Source organism: Habropoda laboriosa, unplaced genomic scaffold (assembly GCF_001263275.1).
Source record: "Habropoda laboriosa isolate 0110345459 unplaced genomic scaffold, ASM126327v1 scaffold5, whole genome shotgun sequence".
Lineage (NCBI taxonomy): Eukaryota > Metazoa > Arthropoda > Insecta > Hymenoptera > Apidae > Habropoda > Habropoda laboriosa.
Genome location: NW_017100161.1, coordinates 2,147,364 through 2,166,407, shown reverse-complemented (window position 1 = coordinate 2,166,407; position 19,044 = coordinate 2,147,364). Strand labels below are relative to the sequence as shown.

The 19,044-nt window shown below is 38.1% G+C and overlaps 2 protein-coding genes across 6 annotated transcripts in view; one reads left to right on the top strand and one right to left on the bottom strand.

Annotated features, from left to right (window-relative positions):
- Positions 1 to 10,304, top strand: part of LOC108578130 (microtubule-associated protein Jupiter) — a 92,109-nt gene extending 81,805 nt beyond the window's left edge. For 3 of the 5 annotated variants that reach the window (XM_017941405.1, XM_017941413.1, XM_017941398.1), the window contains exons 2-5: positions 2,162 to 2,565; positions 4,769 to 4,792; positions 6,752 to 6,838; positions 10,003 to 10,304. In XM_017941405.1, coding sequence (XP_017796894.1) covers positions 2,162 to 2,565; positions 4,769 to 4,792; positions 6,752 to 6,838; positions 10,003 to 10,181 — 694 coding nt within the window. In that variant the 3' untranslated portion in view covers positions 10,182 to 10,304. The remainder of the gene's footprint in view (positions 1 to 2,161; positions 2,566 to 4,768; positions 4,793 to 6,751; positions 6,839 to 10,002) is intronic. The other 2 variants (XM_017941422.1, XM_017941431.1) reach the window with 2 other exon arrangements.
- Positions 10,305 to 13,304: 3,000 nt separating this feature from the next.
- On the bottom strand, positions 13,305 to 18,415 carry LOC108578345 (probable DNA mismatch repair protein Msh6). The gene is made up of 20 exons (XM_017941664.1): positions 18,229 to 18,415; positions 17,720 to 17,896; positions 17,547 to 17,638; positions 17,419 to 17,487; positions 17,145 to 17,342; positions 16,936 to 17,070; positions 16,738 to 16,873; positions 16,383 to 16,663; positions 16,194 to 16,319; positions 16,041 to 16,122; positions 15,780 to 15,967; positions 15,445 to 15,695; positions 15,213 to 15,370; positions 15,043 to 15,131; positions 14,679 to 14,969; positions 14,385 to 14,600; positions 14,124 to 14,303; positions 13,882 to 14,059; positions 13,651 to 13,802; positions 13,305 to 13,562 (listed from the first exon to the last, which is right to left on the bottom strand). The coding sequence occupies exons 1-20, from the start codon at positions 18,353 to 18,355 to the stop codon at positions 13,305 to 13,307; spliced, it is 3,384 nt and encodes a 1,127-aa protein (XP_017797153.1). The 5' UTR covers positions 18,356 to 18,415.
- Positions 18,416 to 19,044: the final 629 nt, after the last annotated feature.

Genomic DNA, 19,044 nt, shown 5'->3' with positions numbered 1-19,044 from the left:
GCTTCCTCGTGGTACCGAAACGATACGTTTCCATCAAACCGCGTCGTCGTCGTTCAATTATCCGAGACACCGTAACGAGGAAGCGTTGATTTATCGCCTAGCCGATGAAATGTGCGCTATGATACGGCGTTGGAAGACGTACGGCTGATCCGTGAGCATAGCACGTCGGTGCCAGTCGTTAATTAGAGTGGAACGATTATTCGATCGATCGCGAGTTAACGACTTCTTGCCTGGGATACGTGGAACCGTACGACACGCTCGATAGAGCTACGTAACGCATTCTCGAAGAATGTTAATTAAACGTAATTAGAAAATCTATTACCAACAGTGTATACGTGTATGTGTGTGTGTATGGATTGGGGATGACTTAGGAGTGGTGTCCTCGAATTTATAAATTATATTAGCTGAGTTGAGTGTCGGGGAACTCGAGGGGTAATTGGACGATGGCCATTTCTTCACTGGAGGATGTTGAGTGAGAAATTTCGTTACTGTTTCGTAGAGAAAATTAGTAAATTCTTGTTTAGTTGTGTTATTTTATGTAGTTTAAATATATTGTATAATAACGTTGTTACGTATAAGGAACTGTCTTTCAATGGTTCTGACAGGATTTGTTCAGCAATTTTTTTCTATGTAAAGAAACGAGGAGGGATTATGATATAATCAGGCTTGGAGTATAATAAGAAGTGGAGCTTAAACTTCTATAAAATAAACGAACTCTTGGAGCAGACCGATCGGCAACTCATGACTCACCTAGCTCCTCCTACACCATCCTTCGCAACCACTTTACGATACAATATACTCCACTATCAAACGATCTATATAGACGCAGGATTGTTAATACCATCCTCCCGTATCAAGACATCAACTCGAGACGCTAATCAGTAAGGGATCTGATCGGTAACAGCTTCCAGAATCGATCAAGGATTCATTTGTGAAACCTCGCACAGCCCAGAAACGTTCTTATATACATTCGTTCTCGATTCTCTCTCGTTAAGAAACTTAACAAAACAAATATCTTCACGCATCAATGGTTGCTTGGGTTGATTGAACCGCCGTTCTGTGCTAATGAAGAAGAAGGGCCAGGCTTTAAAACTATTCTCCCCCGTGGTTCGTTCGCCCGTGAGAGAAGAAAGAATGGATTCCATACTTTTTAATTGCTCGTGTCGCTTCCTACCCCCAACAACCTCTCTTTCTCTCGTTCGCTTTTTTTTCGTTGCTCCTCTTCGGGCGGAGGCCCCCCTCCTCTTCGTCCAGCACGCGACAAAGCGCGTGCCACGCATCAAGCGAAGAGAGACGCGGTCGCGCGCGACCCTCGTTACGTGGAAATCAGCGCAGATTTATCGAGCAAATTGGATCGAGTCCTTCCGTCGTGGGGGCCGAGCGTTGTTCCCATGTCGGTGGCCGCCAGAGAACAATGGTTCTCAACCCTTCGCCTCGCAAGTGGCTGACTCGACTGCCTGCCTATGACTAAGGAGTTCCGCGAAACGTGTATCCACTCGTCCACGGTGCGGTTTACACGTCCCTGGTGGAATTGAGACGTGAGGCTTGTCAGAAAGTGAAGAAGAAGCTTGCTATCTTGTCCCCTAGATCTAGGATGAGAGAAGAGTGGTGAGAGACGTGCAAAGCTCTCGTAGATGCTTGCCCTACTGAGAATTATGCGAGACTTCGTTTTTAGTTTTTCAACAGTTTCCTGTTTGTACTTCGAAGGGATTATTCGGTGGACAGAGTTTTCTTCAGAGTTTCAGAGGGAGATTCATCTAATTTTTGCAATTTCTTGCTGTACCCAGAGAAATTTGCGAATTTTAAGAAATGGTAGCCTTGGAGGACGCTTTTTGTGAACCTCGAAACTTATTCTAGAATTTTTTAATATGCATAGAGGTGTTGAAAGATGCTAGCTTCCAAGGATGCCTGAATTACATTACCAATGGTTACTCGTCAAAAATTATACTTGCTAAGAACGAATCATCGCTACAAATTACGATACAAATAATTTCCAATCTTCAGGTAACCAAAAATTACAGCTCCCAAGTGTATACACTCCATGTTCCTTCGTTCCCTACCAATTTTTGCACGCCAGATATCAAAGGAATAACTAAACAATAAAAACAACCAGGTATAGAATAAACCAGTCTAACAAAAATGTATTTTCCTACTGTTGTAGGGTGTTGAAACCACCTGGTGGCGGAAGCAGCGACATATTCGGCGCTGCGCCCGAAGAGACTAGCCCTCGCCGCGTGAAGAACCACAACCAATCACAGCTGGGCTCGGCGTTGTTCGGAGAAACACCGAACAGCAACAGCAACAGCAACGAAACGCCGCGTAACAAGCCCGGTAATGATTCATACAATCGCCTGTTTGGCCCTCCCGATGCCCCACCCACCACCCCAAACGCGAAAAATCACATGCGCAGCAATATCTCCCTCAGCGGGGAGTCGACGTCCTCATCAATGTCGTCCGGCGCCGCGACGTCGCCCGCGAAGAGCACCGCCAGCTCGGACTCGATCGCGGGCGTTCTCAACGGCTACGTCGCCAGCAATGGCAACAATCTTATCAACGATGTCACAGGTAAGGGTGTAAATTATCCTATCTCGAACCCATCTGCCCACCTATCCTCACCCCCACCCCCCAACTCTTCCCGCCTACCCTTCTTACTCTTCTTTCACTGGATACGATGGTGTACGTCGAAATAACCCCAAATGCGAGATACAGTTTCAATCCTTTGGGTATACCGAGTTTCAACGCACAATGATAAGCTTGCAGATTCATTTCTTTTTAGTTCATTTTAACACTTTGGCTGCCGCGAGATACGCCGGCGTGTCACACTACACATTAGTTTATATTGTAATTTTCATATGTATAAAATTGTACGAGATGTTTTTACGGTTTCACGTCGCTTCGTGAAAAGAGTAAGGTACATGAAGTTTTATTGCTTATTGAAAAAATGGGAAGGATCGTAGAATAAAGGAAAGTAAGTTTTTGAGAAGACATACTATCGTTTGATATGTTTGCACATGGGGAAAGAAATGTGGAAATTTCTCCGGCAGCCAACGTGTGTTAAGACACAGGTTGATATTTTATTTGACGAAATTTTTTATTCGCAGCACACGATACGTTCAGAATTTCCATGAATAATTAATAAACGATAATAATAGATGAACTAGCTTGCTTGGTATAATGCAAGCGAAACAGGTATAGTCGGTGGAAGAGATATAGCGAGATTCGTACAAGGCTCGAGCGAATCGACAGAAATCCGAGGAGGGCCCAAAATCTCTGTCAGAGGTCCCACGAGATAAATCTTCGACTTGATTTAATGAAATGTCACATACCGGCCATGAGCGTCGCCGCATTAATTTATTACCCTCGTTATATTTCTTCCACCGACTATACACACTCCTCAAAGTTGAAGTTATATTTCGCATTTCCGCATGCCGCGCTGTGGACACTAATTCAACGCTGTCGCACATTGCACATATATGAGTTCAGTGAACCCCTCCACCAAATGTAACTCAAATGTGCACAGTACGTTATTGTGACAAATAAAACTGTGTAAAAGGAGTATTTTGCATTTGGGGCCGGTTTTCACGTGCGCCACCCGGTACTTCTTCTTCTGCTTTCCCCCTTTCTACCATCCCCGTCCAATATGTACAATCTCGAGAAGGATTTTACTGTCTCTCTCTGGTCAGGTGAACTGGTGTACGGTGCGAGCGCGAGGGAACGCGGCTAACGAATTTGTGCACGAGTGTTGTTGTCGAGCCACACACACTGTAATCGAATTTTTCTGTGCTCGGTAATTTTTGCCATTGTCCAAAATGAATCGATCGTTCGTTGGGTCGATTTTAACATTTGAACCAGTGAAATACTGTCCAGGTGTTTAACGAGGATATTTCGATATGGAGGTGATAAAGTGTGGTGAATGGTGGGGGGTGAAGGCAAAAGATAACACGTCCTCGAGCATTCGATTTATTTTGGACGAGCAATAGCTGGACTTGTATCTTACAGCACTATTTTAACGACACACGTTGAACGTGGGTCAAATTTTTTCTTGGTTTTCTCAAGCAGCTTGATCTCTCGATGATTATCTTCTCTATTTTATTACGTTGTCGTGCAGTTTTTCACGCCTGTTTTCTCTCTTTCTCTCGAGAACCAGTTTGGTTTTCTGCTAATCACGCGTGTTACCACTCGATGATACTCGACAATTCTCGCGTATTTTGTTCTTTCACTTTTTTTTTTTTTTTACTTTTTCAATATACGATAGATTGCTGCTCTGACAATTATGCAATCGCTCGAACTGCAATATTATTATATACACTTAAACTCGCACTGTATTCGAGCTACCTTGAAATATGTGTCTGTGTGTCGCAGGCTCTTTCACGTGATTATTAAAACGTGTTTGTTCGTTGCACCGCCAACATTCGTTGGAAATTTTGGGACACTTTTTGTCGTGTGTGCTTTGTTACGCGTCTTCTTGTGTTCACGAGATGATATTCGTTTAGTATCCTTTTCGATTGAACAAATTAATTGTGTCGTTATTGTACCGTTTGTCGCTTCAGTAATCACGATCTGCGCGTTTCTTTCTCTCGATCGAACGGAAAAAGCAAAAAGGATAACAGAAATTCGATCGATCTTTTTTATTCTGGAGCTAGCGAGACACGAACGAACATTGTTCTCTATTCTCTTTTTCTGTTTCTATTTTTTTTTCTTTTTTTTTTGTCTGTGACTAATCCATGTGGCTCTTACCAAGTCATCCTCTTGAATTGTTCGCAAGCAGCTTTTAGGAGAATCAAACGATTTCGTAAGTGTGTACAAAAGACACGTTCAAGTAGATGACACGACACTCATCCTTACACAGTCTTTTCTTTTCTTTTTTTTTTTTTCCTTTCTTTTCTTTATTACGTGCGCGCGGGTTCTCCCGTTCCGGGTATTATCATCGTTTCTCAACTTGATTTACATTATCGATCGTATCGCTGCTGTCAGCGCACGATCCACGATCTCAGTACACTGGAATTGTTAATTATCAGCTGATTCACGAGAAGATGATATTTGGGAATAATTACTCGAGGGGGAAAAAATTCGTAGAAATTGTAAGAGAAATTAACAATTTGATAAAATTTCCAAGATAGATCCAATTGCGTTTTATTTGTTACTTTGTTTTACATAGTTACTTTGTTACTAAGTTTGTAAAATTTGCAAAAATTGTACGATGAATGAATTTTCGAATCAACGAGATTAACGTCTAGGATTGTGCATCGATGAGATTATTTAACGCAAATCGAGTCTCCAAAATTCGCGCAACATTCGTATCGGCTAGTCGTTGTTACTCGTCGAATCTCATCCTGGCATAATTGAGTTCCATGATTCTGTTTTTGCGGTTTTTCTTTACGTAGATTCACAGAGATTGCGGAGATATTTTTGTCGAGGAATTCGATATCTCGCGAAAAAGAAACCGTGAAAATTTCAATTTCGAAAAATTGTACAGGGCCTGCCACGAGACCTAGGAACACATATTTTGAGTTAGTCACGCCATTTTTCAACTTATCAGTTTTTAAGTTGAACATCGTTAACACGTTATCTGCTTGCGACAAATAATCATTTTTTTTTTTCGATCATTTTTTCACGCAATCAGCACCGATTTTTTCAACGAAACGTATCTTTCACCACTGTTTTGTGTTTATTTTTTGTTTTATCGTGATACAATTGATTTGCCAACGATGAATCGATGCAAAATGATGATTTTCATTGAAATTTTTATAGAGAATATTTTCTGTACATTTTCGTAAAAATTTGTTATGTGTTTTTGTTTTATTTGTTACAACGACTCGTACGTTATTCGTGAAGTTTTTATTGTTCCTGTGATTTCGCCGCGACTCTTTGCTTGGATTTCGTAAAAAACAATTCGAGAACAGTAGTAAGTCTGCTACTATTTCTCTTTCCTTTAATTTGTTATTCTTTTGATGATTTGGTACCCTGGTTTTTCATTGCTCGGTAATTTCGTTCGCTTTTGCTTGCTTTTTGATTCACACAAAAGTAGCTTAGTACAATACTTTGATTTCCTGGTATTTTCGTACTCGTTCCTCTTCGCACGGACCGATTCGAGATATCCACGTTTCATTTCGAAATGTTCCAACAAATCTCTGATCACTTACACAAGAAACAAAATTTGCTATGGAATAACGACCAAAGTAAAATCTTCACAAACTTTTTCAAATGATCTCGTATCACTTCTACGTAACAAAGAAATCTTCAAAATTCAAAATTTGCAATAGAATCGGAGCCGAAGTAACATTTTCAAATCTTCCAAATTATCTCCTACCATTTTCACCCAAAGAAAGAATCTTCAAAATTCAAAATTGACAAGGAAATCAGAACCAAAGTAAAATCTTCAAGTCTTCCAAATTATCTCCCCCCAACTTTCACCCCCCAAAAAATCGTCAGAACTCGAAATTGACAAGAAAATCAGAACCAAACTATAAAATCTTCCCAAACTCCCCTCAAATCCTTCAAATCCTTCAAATTGACAATTCTACTTACAAAAATAAAAACAAAAAAAAATCTGATATCTCTCATTGGTTGGTGCGAACAGTCGCGCGCACTAACACAATCTATTACGGTCGGGTGATGGTGTTGTGGGTTTTGCTACGGTGTGTCGGTGCATGGGGGTGGTGGTGGTGATATTCTGGCGCGTGTCGCTTTTCGTGCACCGGCTGTGAACTGTCGTCCTCCTGTGCCTTCCTACCCGCTCGAACCCTGGCAGGTGGATCGTCCTGCTTAACGCGCAACCCGGTCACCGGAGACGGAGTTGACGTGACGCCTATGAGGCGCAGCGCACGAAGGTGTCGAGGTAACGTTATTTGCCCACTCTTTCATTTTTTTTTTCCTTTCTTTCTTCAATCTTAGAAAACAAAAAACCAAAAAAGTAAAGCAAAGAAAAGACAGTCTCACGTCTTTCATCAACCGTATATCCCCATCAACGATTATACAAATATTTCGTTTCAATCTCTCTCCTTCACTTATTCATTCTTGTCTTTTTTTACCATTATTATTATTGTAATTATAATAATTCCATCCTCTTCTTCGAGACAGTTTTTCTCATCGATCACACCAGGTAATACAGAGAAGATTGATAATCTTCTACCACCATTGTCCAAAATTATCAAGGGATCACCAGTCTTTTATTGTTTTTCTCTTGTTCTTTCTTTTTTCTTTCACAGCCATTCTGGCGAAATTAACGGACAGGAGTTAACAGACTATCGTGTACGGTACGCTATTGTCTAAGGGGTGGCACTTTAACCCCTCGATTCACGTGAAATACAGGGTGCGTTCATGTGAATTATAGGGAGTCAATTTTATTTTGATCAGAACGATGCCTGGGGTTTGTTCGAATATATCTGATTGTACGTGTGTACTTCGAACATGTTGTACTTTTTTTGGAGGGGGTGGAAAGGGGTGGGAATTGATTGGAGGCGTGTGTGAGTCAGGGATAATTGTGACTCACTGTTTGTGGTTCAGTCGAGTAGTATTATCGGATACGAGATAAACGAGATTACGTTATTAGTATTATTGAATTATAAATAGTCGTGAAGTGGTAGTGTGTGATAACGTTTATCTAATTTCTTCGATACAAGCGTGTGTGACTCATTAAGAACGTGTGTTCTCGAAACGAGAAATTTCTTTTCAGCGTTGTGTTATCCTTCGTTGGTTTTGGACGATGGCGGCCGCACGCATAAGCTGCAAACCAGACGAAAAAAAGAAAGAAAAAGAAAAGAGGACGTAAACATTTTTTTCTTTCAACTTTCTCCACTGTTTTATACTTTATCGTTTTCTTTTTTCCCCTTATTATAGCCTTTCGTCGACGGAATTTATTTCTGTAGTTTTCGCTGGCTGATGAAGAGGATCGGGATTCCGTTACGATATATACATATTATAATCTTTCTGTATTTGTTCCTTAGTTACAACTGCAACGATTGTTTTTTTTTTTTGTTGTTGTTGTGTATGTGTTTATTGGTAATTAGTTACAGATTTGGTATCGTTTGGTTGGGTTTATTTAGTTGTCATTTTTCTTTCATACGAGAAGAAACACCTTTCGATGTTTCCTTGTTTCGAACGAAGCGCAATTGACAATGATTCCAAAGAAATATTTAAAATATTGATTATTCAAAATTTTAGAAATATTTAAAATAATACAAATATTTCAGGAAAATTTCTAAAATTGACAATTGCCCTTCGAAATTTAATATCCACACCCTTTCGCCCAATTTGTGTAATTATTTTACATCCCCGTTTTTCAGAATTGCTCGAATTTGCATAAGATCCGAGAGAAAGCTTAAACGATCAGACAATTCGAGTAATTCGACGTGTTTCATAGGTTGACATACACACACAATAAAACACACATAGTTCGTAATAGGGTACGGTAAGTTCGTATCACCTGTGTACAGTAGAACGATTACGCATTCCTTGTCTTGCGTAGCGGCTAAGTTCTCCAATGCAGCTCTCACGAATATTATTATACATACAAGTATTTCTTTATCAGTGCATCGAAACAACTGGTTGTATCTTATATTTTTACGCTTAATTGCCTGTCGAGTAAATTACCTGCGTGTGTGCCTGTCCCCTATTTTTTTTTCTCGGGCGTGTGTGCGGGAAATGTAGAGGAGAAAAGAGTCGCGAAGGGAGAGAGCCAGCATGTGGATTTCGCGTGAAATCTTGATTATCTCTATGACACAGTGTTTTACAAACCAACAACGACATTCTCGTATCAGGTGTATAAAAATTACGTACGCTTGTGTGTATTACAGCATAGAATGTGTAGTTCATATTTTTTCGCGTGTTTGAAATTGCACCGGGAAACTGACCGGTGATCGATCAGGCTACTTGACGGTTTTTATACTCCTGATTATTATTGCATGCGTCTGGTTCGAGATCGATTCTTTCACCCGAACTAGTAGAGAAAGCATAGCAACGTGTGAAGGAAATGAGAAGTTTTGTGATTTGAATTCTTACGAGTGATACGATATTTCGGAGGATTTTTTCAGTGTAAGTGGAGTCCATTTTTTTTTTTTGGAATTTGAAATGTATGGGCGTTGTTTTAAAAGGTTGGAAATTTGGAGTGGGGGGGATTTTGAAATTTAAGGGTACATTTTGAGGGTAAAAGGAGTGTCTGGCGTTGGAAATTCGAGAGAGAAAGGACTTTGTGAAGTTCGAAATTGAAGAGCGATGGGAATTGATAAATTTTGGAATTTAGAAGTGGAGGAACTCTCACTTCTGTAACTCAGGAGGGAAGGAACTCTGAATTTTGAGACTCGAGAGTGAGGGAACTTTCTAAGACTGAAAATTCAGCAGTGAGGAAACTTTCTGAGGTTCAAAATTTAAGAGAGACAAAATTTTCCAAATATTGAAACTTCATAATAAGGACACTTCCAATTTTAGAACTCGAGAAGGGACGAAACTCTCAATTTTGGAGCGTAGAATCGTGGAAAGCTCCCAAACTTCAAAATTTATTAATCTGGCACCTCCCCAAAATTTCGACTCTCGAGAGCAAAACACTGCCCCCAATATTAAAACTCACGAGTGTGAGAAAAGTCAAGAGTGGGGTCATTGACCCCCCCCCCCAAAGCACCAATTGATTTTACCCGAACTGTACCCGCACTGCAGATACTCAAACATCCGAAACCTTCCCCCAAAACGACTCTACTTACACTCAAAAACCTCCTCGTGAATCTTCAAAAGAAGAATAAAAATAAAATAAAATCTCTATTACAATAATACCAGAAAGAAATACAGGGTGAGTCACGAGAACCAGAGCACAGAAACAGTCATCGTAACTTATATACTACTTATCCTCATTCGTCGTGATTCATCCTACATACAATACAAACATCCAAATTCCCCAAAAATAAAAAGGACCAAATTGGAAAAGCACACCATTCACATCGCGTCTGTGTATGTCTGTAACGTGTCAAATGAGAAAAACCTTCCTCTGAAATATCGAACTGTTTTTCGCAGATGGTAACCCGGTAACCGGAACTGGCTACGCAGAGACACAGAACAACCACGGGCCAGCCGTGCAAAACGGAACGTCCAGCTCGAATTCTAGCGAGAAATCGAACGACACGTCGCCAGCGGCGAAGCTTCCGGCTCGTGCACGCGTGCCACCCGGCGGATACTCATCCGGATTGTGGTAAAAAGCCCTTGGACAACCGCTGATCGGCATCCTTCTTTTTGGTTCGCCGCCGTTAACCCTTCCAGTGCTGGAACATCCAAGGAAAAAAAAACGAAAAGAAAAAAAAAACACGAAAAATACCCTGGTGGCCCTCTTCTTCTTCTTCTTCTTCTTCTTCTTCTCTAGAACGATCCTAGAACACAATTTTTTCATCTCTTTTTCAGAATAAAAGTTCCTTTCTTTTTTTTTCTTCTCCTTTTGTTCTCCGAAGGGAAGACCGCTGACGACGATGACCCGAAAAGAAAAATTTAATACTTGTTCTGTTCGGTTCATCGAGAGTTGATTCGTTTAACGTTGACTTTTCCGTTAGATCGTGTTCTCTGTATCGTGTGTCTATAATACAATTGTCGCATCGTTTAAAAAGAGAAAGAAAAACAACAAATATACAAGGGAAAAGAGGAAAGACGTAGAGTTAATGTCAGAAATCTGGCACAGAATATCGTGTGTAGCTTCGTTCTTCAAGATGTTTTCGAATCACGTCTCCTAATTATGTCGTCCTTTTCACACTTCCGGACTCGGAAGAAATCTGACAGGCAATCTATATTAAACGCTCGACGATTTGTCCCCTCGCGATCTTCGTTTTCTTCGTTCAATTCTCTGTTTAATTTATTTCGACTCGCGGTTATCCGCGTGTTTCTTCGTTGTCCGCGTTCAATTGACCAGAAGGGAGAGAAAAGATTTCTCCCTTGCACTTCTATTAACTGTTTCATTCTGTTTTCCTTTTTTTGTCGAACGGCACTGGAAGGGTTGATGTGATGACACGACGCAGGAAGAAAGTGTTAACTCGAGAAAGGAAAAGAAAGAAAGCATATTTGTCATCCCCCTATCCCCCCCCCCCCGTGTGACGATCGTTTACGGTCCTAATTTGCCGTTTAAGCGGGTTTATAAATGATATATGATCGTTCAATTTTCACGGTGAAGAATGAAAAGATAGAAAGGAAGAAGGAAAAACACGTCATTCCCTCCCCCTCGGAATAATAATAATAATCCTCGGTTCCACGATTTTTTGTAAGCGCATAACGTCGTAAGAGATAAAATAGAAAAGAAAGAGAGGGAGAGAGAGAGAGTGTGTGTGTGCCGCTCGCGTTTCGAATCATATGAAAGATTGAAAAGATGAAGAAACGAGAAAGAACAAGGGAAAGAAAGAGAAAATAATATACAAAGGAGAGGGTGTAGTTTTTTCGGAACGATATGGTGTCCCATTTTCGAGAGGATTTTTACCCGCCTCCTCCTTTTTTTCTCCCCCACCGTTAAATGTCCGGCCGTTCTCTTTTGAACCGCACCTTTCTATAATATTCTCAGATCGTGTTACTCTGTACGGTATCGATATTCTTTGAACCGTTAATCCTACATTGATAAGAGACGGCCGGAGGTAGAGAGAGAGAAAGAGAGAGAGAGAGAGAGAGAGAAAGAGCGAGAAAAAGTATGGAATTAACAAGAGGAGAGAGAAAGAAACAAAAGACGATTTAAAAAAGAAAAAAAGAGAGAAAAAGAAAGTGGTTCTTTTTTTCCTGTTTTTTTTCTTCTGGAGTGGATGAGCAGCTTTCGTCGTCGTCTGGTTCGAGAGAGAGAGAGAGAGAGAGTTAAGGAGAAGGAAATGTGGTGGTTAGGAAAAAAGTGTTTTGGAAATACAGTGTTGTAGTTTCGAATCGCAAAAGAAAGAGAGAGAGAAAGAAAGTAAGAGAGAGAAGAGATATCCTGCCAAATTCTGAAAATGCGTTAAATTAGACGAGAGAGCGTGATGAAAAAAAAAAAAGGTGAAACACACGCGCGCGCGCACATGCTTCTTCGAATTTCGATAGACCGCTGCTATTGATCGGTTTCGTTTCTTTTCGTCTGATAAAGAGGAATTTGTCGTTGATACTTGACGATAGGCGTGGGTAAAATTGAAAGGAGAGGAAGAGAGAGAGAGAGAAAGAGAAGAGCGAATTACTATGCGAACGTCCAAGTGTGTGAGAAAACAGAGAGAGAGAGAGAGAGAGTCGAAAGAAGAAAAAGAAAGAAGTAATAATAATATTAATAATGATAATATTAATAATAATGATAATAATAAAGGTACATTATATATGTAACCCATTAAAAAAAAAGAAAAAAAAAGAAACAAAAGGTCAAGTGCTTTCTTAATTTCCGTGCCTTTTTAAATAATCGTATGTAGTTCTTTTATTCTGCATGAAAACGGCATTTCACGCAAACTTTTCATACTTAGAGGGATAGAGAAAGAGAGAGAGAGAGAGAGAGCAAGCACGGTTCCTTTTCTTTTCATTTTGGTTCTTAAGTATCATTTCGATGAGAAAATGAAAAAGAAAAAAAAAGAAGTAAATTGTTGGCTTTCTATACGCACTCGAAGTGCGTAAAATATTCATATTTGCAAAGAGAGAAGATCGCAAACTATTACTAATCGTATTTCTAGCAAGTTACTGCACACGCAGACACACTACTTTATCGCTCGATCTACCAACGTACATTAAACGATTACGATTACTTGATCCTATTTATCGCTGCATCCACTTAAACAGAGACGCAAACGTGTAACTTTCTGTCGGATAGAGTAACCAGTAATCATCGTTTTTCTTTTTTCTGTAGTCGTTCACCATTACCTGCTTCTTCCTTGTTTCACGATAACGCATAAGGAATTGTATTTATTGTTTCACGGTAAGACTCCCGTGCACACGATTTCTCTTACGTTTGGAATAGACAAATGAAAACAAAAAGCATATTTCTTCGTCGTTTTGGTGTGAGTAAAGAAAAATTTTACATTGTTTGTATCGCATCGTATTCTCGTTTCATAGCCTTTTGTACTCTGGCATTAATTAATAAAATTTTGTAAGCAACAATCGTCCCAGTTTCTCTTATCCCAATTTTTTTGTACGTAGCAATGTAATGAAAACAGCAATAAATTAGCATTTTTAATTTATTTTATTATTAAAATATATATAGGCAATATCAAACAATAATGCAAACTACAACGAAAATAATTAATTATAAATATATAAAATATCGTATAAAAACTCGTAATACTGTAACGTAACTGAATACAAATTAAGACATGATCGTAAATATGTAATGTTCCTTTGTCTTTCGTGTTTCACATTGCAGCAATTAGATCCCTTATGGCTGCTCCATTTGCTTTACACAGAGCGGTGAATAGATGTTTATGATTAGTCTCCTGTTCGAGTTTTTTCGAAATTTCATGCGCTCTGTTTGTAATCACAGATGGTACACCAGCCAATCGGGCAGCATTGAAACCATACGATTTTGGACAGGCTCCATCGCTGAGTTTGTACAAAAATGTTACAGTTTCCTGAGACACTTCGTCCTGTTCCTCGTTTTCTACCATGCATGCCTGTAAAAAATGTTTTACAAAAGTTGAAAGAGTAAAGAATATAAAAAAAAAAAGGGAACTGGAAAAAATACAAATTGTTTTTTCATACCATATGGGCTAACGTAATGTGCTTATTAGTTTTGTAATCTTCTACCAAAGAATGATAATGCGTTGAGAACAATGTACGGCAGTTCAATTTTGTGAGCGCATCTACAACTGAGGCGGCTATTGCCGTTCCGTCATATGTCGATGTACCACGACCTATATTTATCAAATAATATTTTTATTAACATGCTAATTTTATGTTGAAGATTAATAATATATGTAAATAATTATTTACCCAATTCATCTAATAAAACTAGCGAGTATGGCGTAGCGTGCTGCAATATTGCAGCAGTTTCGCTTAGCTCTACCAAGAAAGTACTCTGACCAGCCAAAATATCGTCATTGGCTCCTAATCTCGTGAAGATACGATCTACTAATATTAAATTACAAGAACTTGCTGGCACGTAACTTCCCTGTAAAATAGTAAAATGAATTCCTTGTCTATGATTTAAAATGTTGCGTGTCAATAAAACATACAATTTGGGCCATTATAGTAAGAAGCGCGACTTGACGCATGAGCGTTGATTTACCGCCCATGTTTGGTCCAGTAAGAATCATGAAAGGTGCAGAATCTTCAACTGCCAATAAAGTATCATTTGGTATGAAAGTATCTGAAAGGATGCACGGATGTCGTCCATCTCGTATATCGATAAATATCTATCAACAAAATGTTGTTTTTCAGTATTCTTCAGTGTATTTTTAGCAACTAAAATACTAAGCTACGTTGAATAAAAGTACCTTTTCATTTGCGTTATCGTTGACTTCCGGTACACACATATCGCCGCTGAGAGCGTATTCCGATAAGGAAATAAGAACATCTATGACGGACAATTTATAAACGGCCATGTTCCACATATCATACTTCTCGCTAAATTGTGCGAATATTCTTCTGTTTAGATCTTTTAATACTTTATTTCTATGTTCTTCCGCATTTATTTGTCGGCTCAGAAGTTCCTAATGAAATTTCATTTTAGTTAGATTTTGTTTAATTGCTTAAAATGTTATACCACTAACAAAAAAAAAAAAAAAAACCTTCGTCTCAGCGGTGCAATAGCGCTTGAATCCTTTTCTTTGTGACTGAAGCTCATAACCAGGACCAACTTTCTTCACCTGAGAATCCGGAATCTCGATCTGATAACGTTTCTTATCCGACCCGTGGTACGTGACTTTCACGCCGAAGTGCTGTCTTTGCTTTTCAAGATACCGTTCTAAATCCTTCTTCACTTGCGCGAGTTCCAGTAAAAGGGAATCGTATTCATCGTCCACTCCTTTCTTTGGAACGATGCAACCTACTTGTTTGGCCTCCTCGTGATCGAACGCGGTCTGAAACATGCATGTACCACAAAATTGTATCTTGCTTAATGGTGATCATCCGAATGCAAATGATATTAATTACCTTGAAGTAATCTAAAGATTCTCTTAATGAAGGAAATTCGCCATCCGGTTCCACTTTGGTACAGCGAGTTATTAGCGGACTTTTGAAATCTAGAAAACAGGTACACTTTCAAATTCAGACTTATCGATTGTAATTAACAATTACACAGTGTACAGAGGAAGTGTAATTACCTTCGAATAGAGCGACTACTTTTAAAACCTCCTCGAAACCATTCAAAGTATTGGTAAAATCTAAGATTTTTCTCTTTGAATACGTTTTACCTTCGAACATGATTGCTCTGCCATCGGGGTGATTATTCAGCCTTGCTGCATTTCCGTGAGCATGGATCCTAAAATTGTAGAAATACATATTAAATATTCGTATTAATGAACAATCTAATTGTTAGTGTTAATTCCAACTCACTTGCTTAACAGTCTTTCAAGGTCAGGAATACTGGCTAGTATACTACGAGCAGCATGTACTACTTCTGAACAATCCATTAATTCTTGTACAGCTTCTTGTCGTTCAATTATAACATTTTTGCGGCAAGATGGTCGACAAATCCATTCGCGTAGTAATCTCTTGCCAAATGCAGTACAACAACGATCGAGTGTTTTCATCAATGAACCTTCGCCGAAAATTCTCAAGTTGTTAATGGTGACTGCATCTAAAACCTAATGATTATAAATTGTTAGTTTATTCATATGTTATATACATAGTATTATATGTGTATGTGACTAGATAAAATTTATAATTACCATATTATTTGCAAACTTGGAGGCTGTGGATGATTCACTTGAGAAGTCTGGCGGTATATACGACTTAAAACGTCCCTGCGCCAATAATTGCTGTTCAAGCAGATATTCTTTGAGCAAGTATACACATCCTCCTAAAGCATGCACCGCTAACTCTTTATCTTCAGCCGGAGTCAATCCTAAGCTATCGCCTAAAAACAAATAAATAATTGAATGTTAATAAATATTTAACTTTCCTTTATAAAATGTGTCAAAAATATTTACTTTGATTAAGATATGGTTGCAAGCCTTCAGGCCATTGAAATTCAGATTCCGACTTTTTGAAGTATCCTCCTTCGTGAAGATTCTGCAAATTGTGAAAAATATTTTCATAAATAAAATAAAATTTCGAAGCTTTCGTTCTATTATTACACTCACTTTTAATGTAGTCGAAGATGACCAAAATTGTGATTCACGCAAAAGTGGTTCCTTAATGCTTGTCGCTAAAGCGTTGTTTAAAATTTGTAATGTTTTTTGAGACAAATTGCCACGTTCGTATGCAACCTAAAATAAATATCAGACTCGTCTATTTGAACTTAATTATAAGTTCTTTCCATAAACACTTACATGAACTGGAGGATAATGTGCAAGCAAAGTTAATATTCTAGAATTGCAGCGATCATCTTCGAATTGCCCGAGATAGAAGTCTCCTATTGTAGTATCCAAGAAACACACTCCATAATGAGAGGTAGTTGAACCAGGTGGGCATTTTTCAATGAGTGATAATAAATAATTGGAATTTGGTGTGGATGGTTCTACATCCAATGCAGTGTATACCCTTGTACCTTTGGAACTTATTTGGCAGATTTCTCTTTTCACTACTTTGTCAAACTTTGTTACCTTTGCCACTGGAAATAGTGAAATTAAATTGTAATGCTTGATAACAATCATAAAATAAGTACGAATTTTTTTTATATCGTACTTTTACTACAGCGTTGCGACATCATTTCGGGATTCTCCGTTTGTTCTACCCTAGCTACCTTGTATCCTTTTTCTATAAGACTTGCCGAGAAACGACCATATCCGATTTCAGGAAATCCACTATGCGCTAACTCTCCCTACAATCAATCATATTTTCAAACATTTGAACTAATAGTAAAAGAATATTTGAGAAACTTACCTTCATAAATGTGAGATTAAGTTCATTGACACTAATCACAGCATCCATATGATATAATTCATAAAACTTTCCCACTTTGAAGAAGAGAACACAATCATAGTGTCTACTTTTCAATTCCCACCATTGCCTCATTGCCTAAAAAAATCGTATTATAGAATATTGAGTATCATATAGAGTCTGTGTATTATAAATAAAAATTAGCATCTTACTGGAGTTTGTTGATTCAAGAAGTCCAAAGGAACATAAAGAGTCTTGGGATCATAATTTGGATCACTTGCTGGTCTTCTGTTAATGTCCTTTATTTTATTTGGCTCAAGGAAATCATATTTTAAATGTCTCCATGTCTCTGTAACATTATTTGAACCTTGAACTTGAACTTGTTGAGGCTGCTTTGATTCCTTCTTATCCTAATAAGATTTAAATTAATTAAGTAAAATATACATATGTTTAATAAAATGAAATAATTTACATTTACAAACTTACTTCCTTAACAAATCTTTTTTTACCTCCTTGCTGCCTTTTTCCAGTGCCATTAGTCACTTTTCTTTTTTTCTGAAATAAAACTTGTATTAATCGGTATTCTGGGTTTTTAACTAGAATTAATCTCTTACCTCTGGAGTTTCCTCTTCACTTACACTCTGTGGTTCACTTTCACTAAATCCTTCAGACCCTGAATCAGACTCTTCTGATTCATCTTCTGGATCTGTATGCAAATGAAGTGAAATACATTTATTATTGCTATAGAAATAATATTAATGTTAATGGATTATAGTTCAATACAAACTAGGTTTAAATTCATCTCCAGATTCATCTCCAGATTCTACATCAGGAATAATCAGCCTTCGTTTCTTTGGCTGTATTACTTCATCTTCCTCTTTTTCTTCTTCTTCCTCATCATCCTTATGAATCCTTTTTCTGTCCTCAACAGTTTTATTTTCTTTTCCTTTGCCTGGAGTCTTAACTGTATGTAAGAACAAAAGTTATATCACCTATGTGACAGTGGTATGACAATTGCATGATACACATTAAATTTATTATTACAATGAAAATGTAAGATTTAAATTAACGTCATATTTTATCAATGTTTTATGTCAATTTTTCTATTTAAAAGCAACAACTGTAAAGTGGGACAGTTCGTGAAATGTAGATTTTTATAAAATCCGTACGTCCTATTTTACTTTCATATTACGCAACAAATAACATATGCAACTCAAACATTGTATAAAATGTATCTTATATCGCATGGTGTCAATTAAATTCATCATTCACACATGAATTGCCTTCAGAATATACCTTTGTTCCTTTGTTCCCTCGATCTTTTCGGAGTTGAAGATTTTTCTTCAGATACCGATTTATTCTTCGATTGTTTAGGAGTTTTGGGCGAGGTGAAATAATTATACAACGTGTTCACTTTCGACATAATGTCCTTTACAAATAGCAATTACAACCGTATAACAAACTCCGCCGAATCTTCTTTTACAACGATTACAACCTCATGGATAGATGGATTAAAATCCCGGCAAAACTTTGGTTTTCCTAAACGCATTAAAGTGGGATTCTGTGTTCTTAAATATCGTATAGGAAAATCGAAGTTTAAGCACAAACGAGGTATAGGATAGACCTGCACACCTAATGCATTATTTTGTCTACGTCGTAGGGGCTTTACTGCCTCCTTAGTATTTTCGTGTCGCATTAAAACGTTACCGATTCAGTCTAGAATAAGATTACATTAGAATTGGCTGGAATTAAAACTGTACCTAACTATGAAATTACAAATAAGGTGTAGAACAACGTATCATATAATCGTACACGAATCGTAGTGTGTAAGCGAGAAATGAATAGACTGTAAAATGCTGTAAAACAATACTGGTATATTGTAACCATTTGTAAAATACATTATGTACACGTATCTTACAGTAGATAATTGTTTTATCAACAAATAATTGCATTTCTTTGTTCTTTCCTGACGTTGAAGCCCTTTCCTTGATTTCTATGTTGTTCTGGAGTGTCCATGGTGTCCATCTATAACTCATACGAAAAGAATATTAATTCTCAAATGATAAATAAAAGTTAAACATAATTTCTAACTAATCCGTTGAATGCCATGGT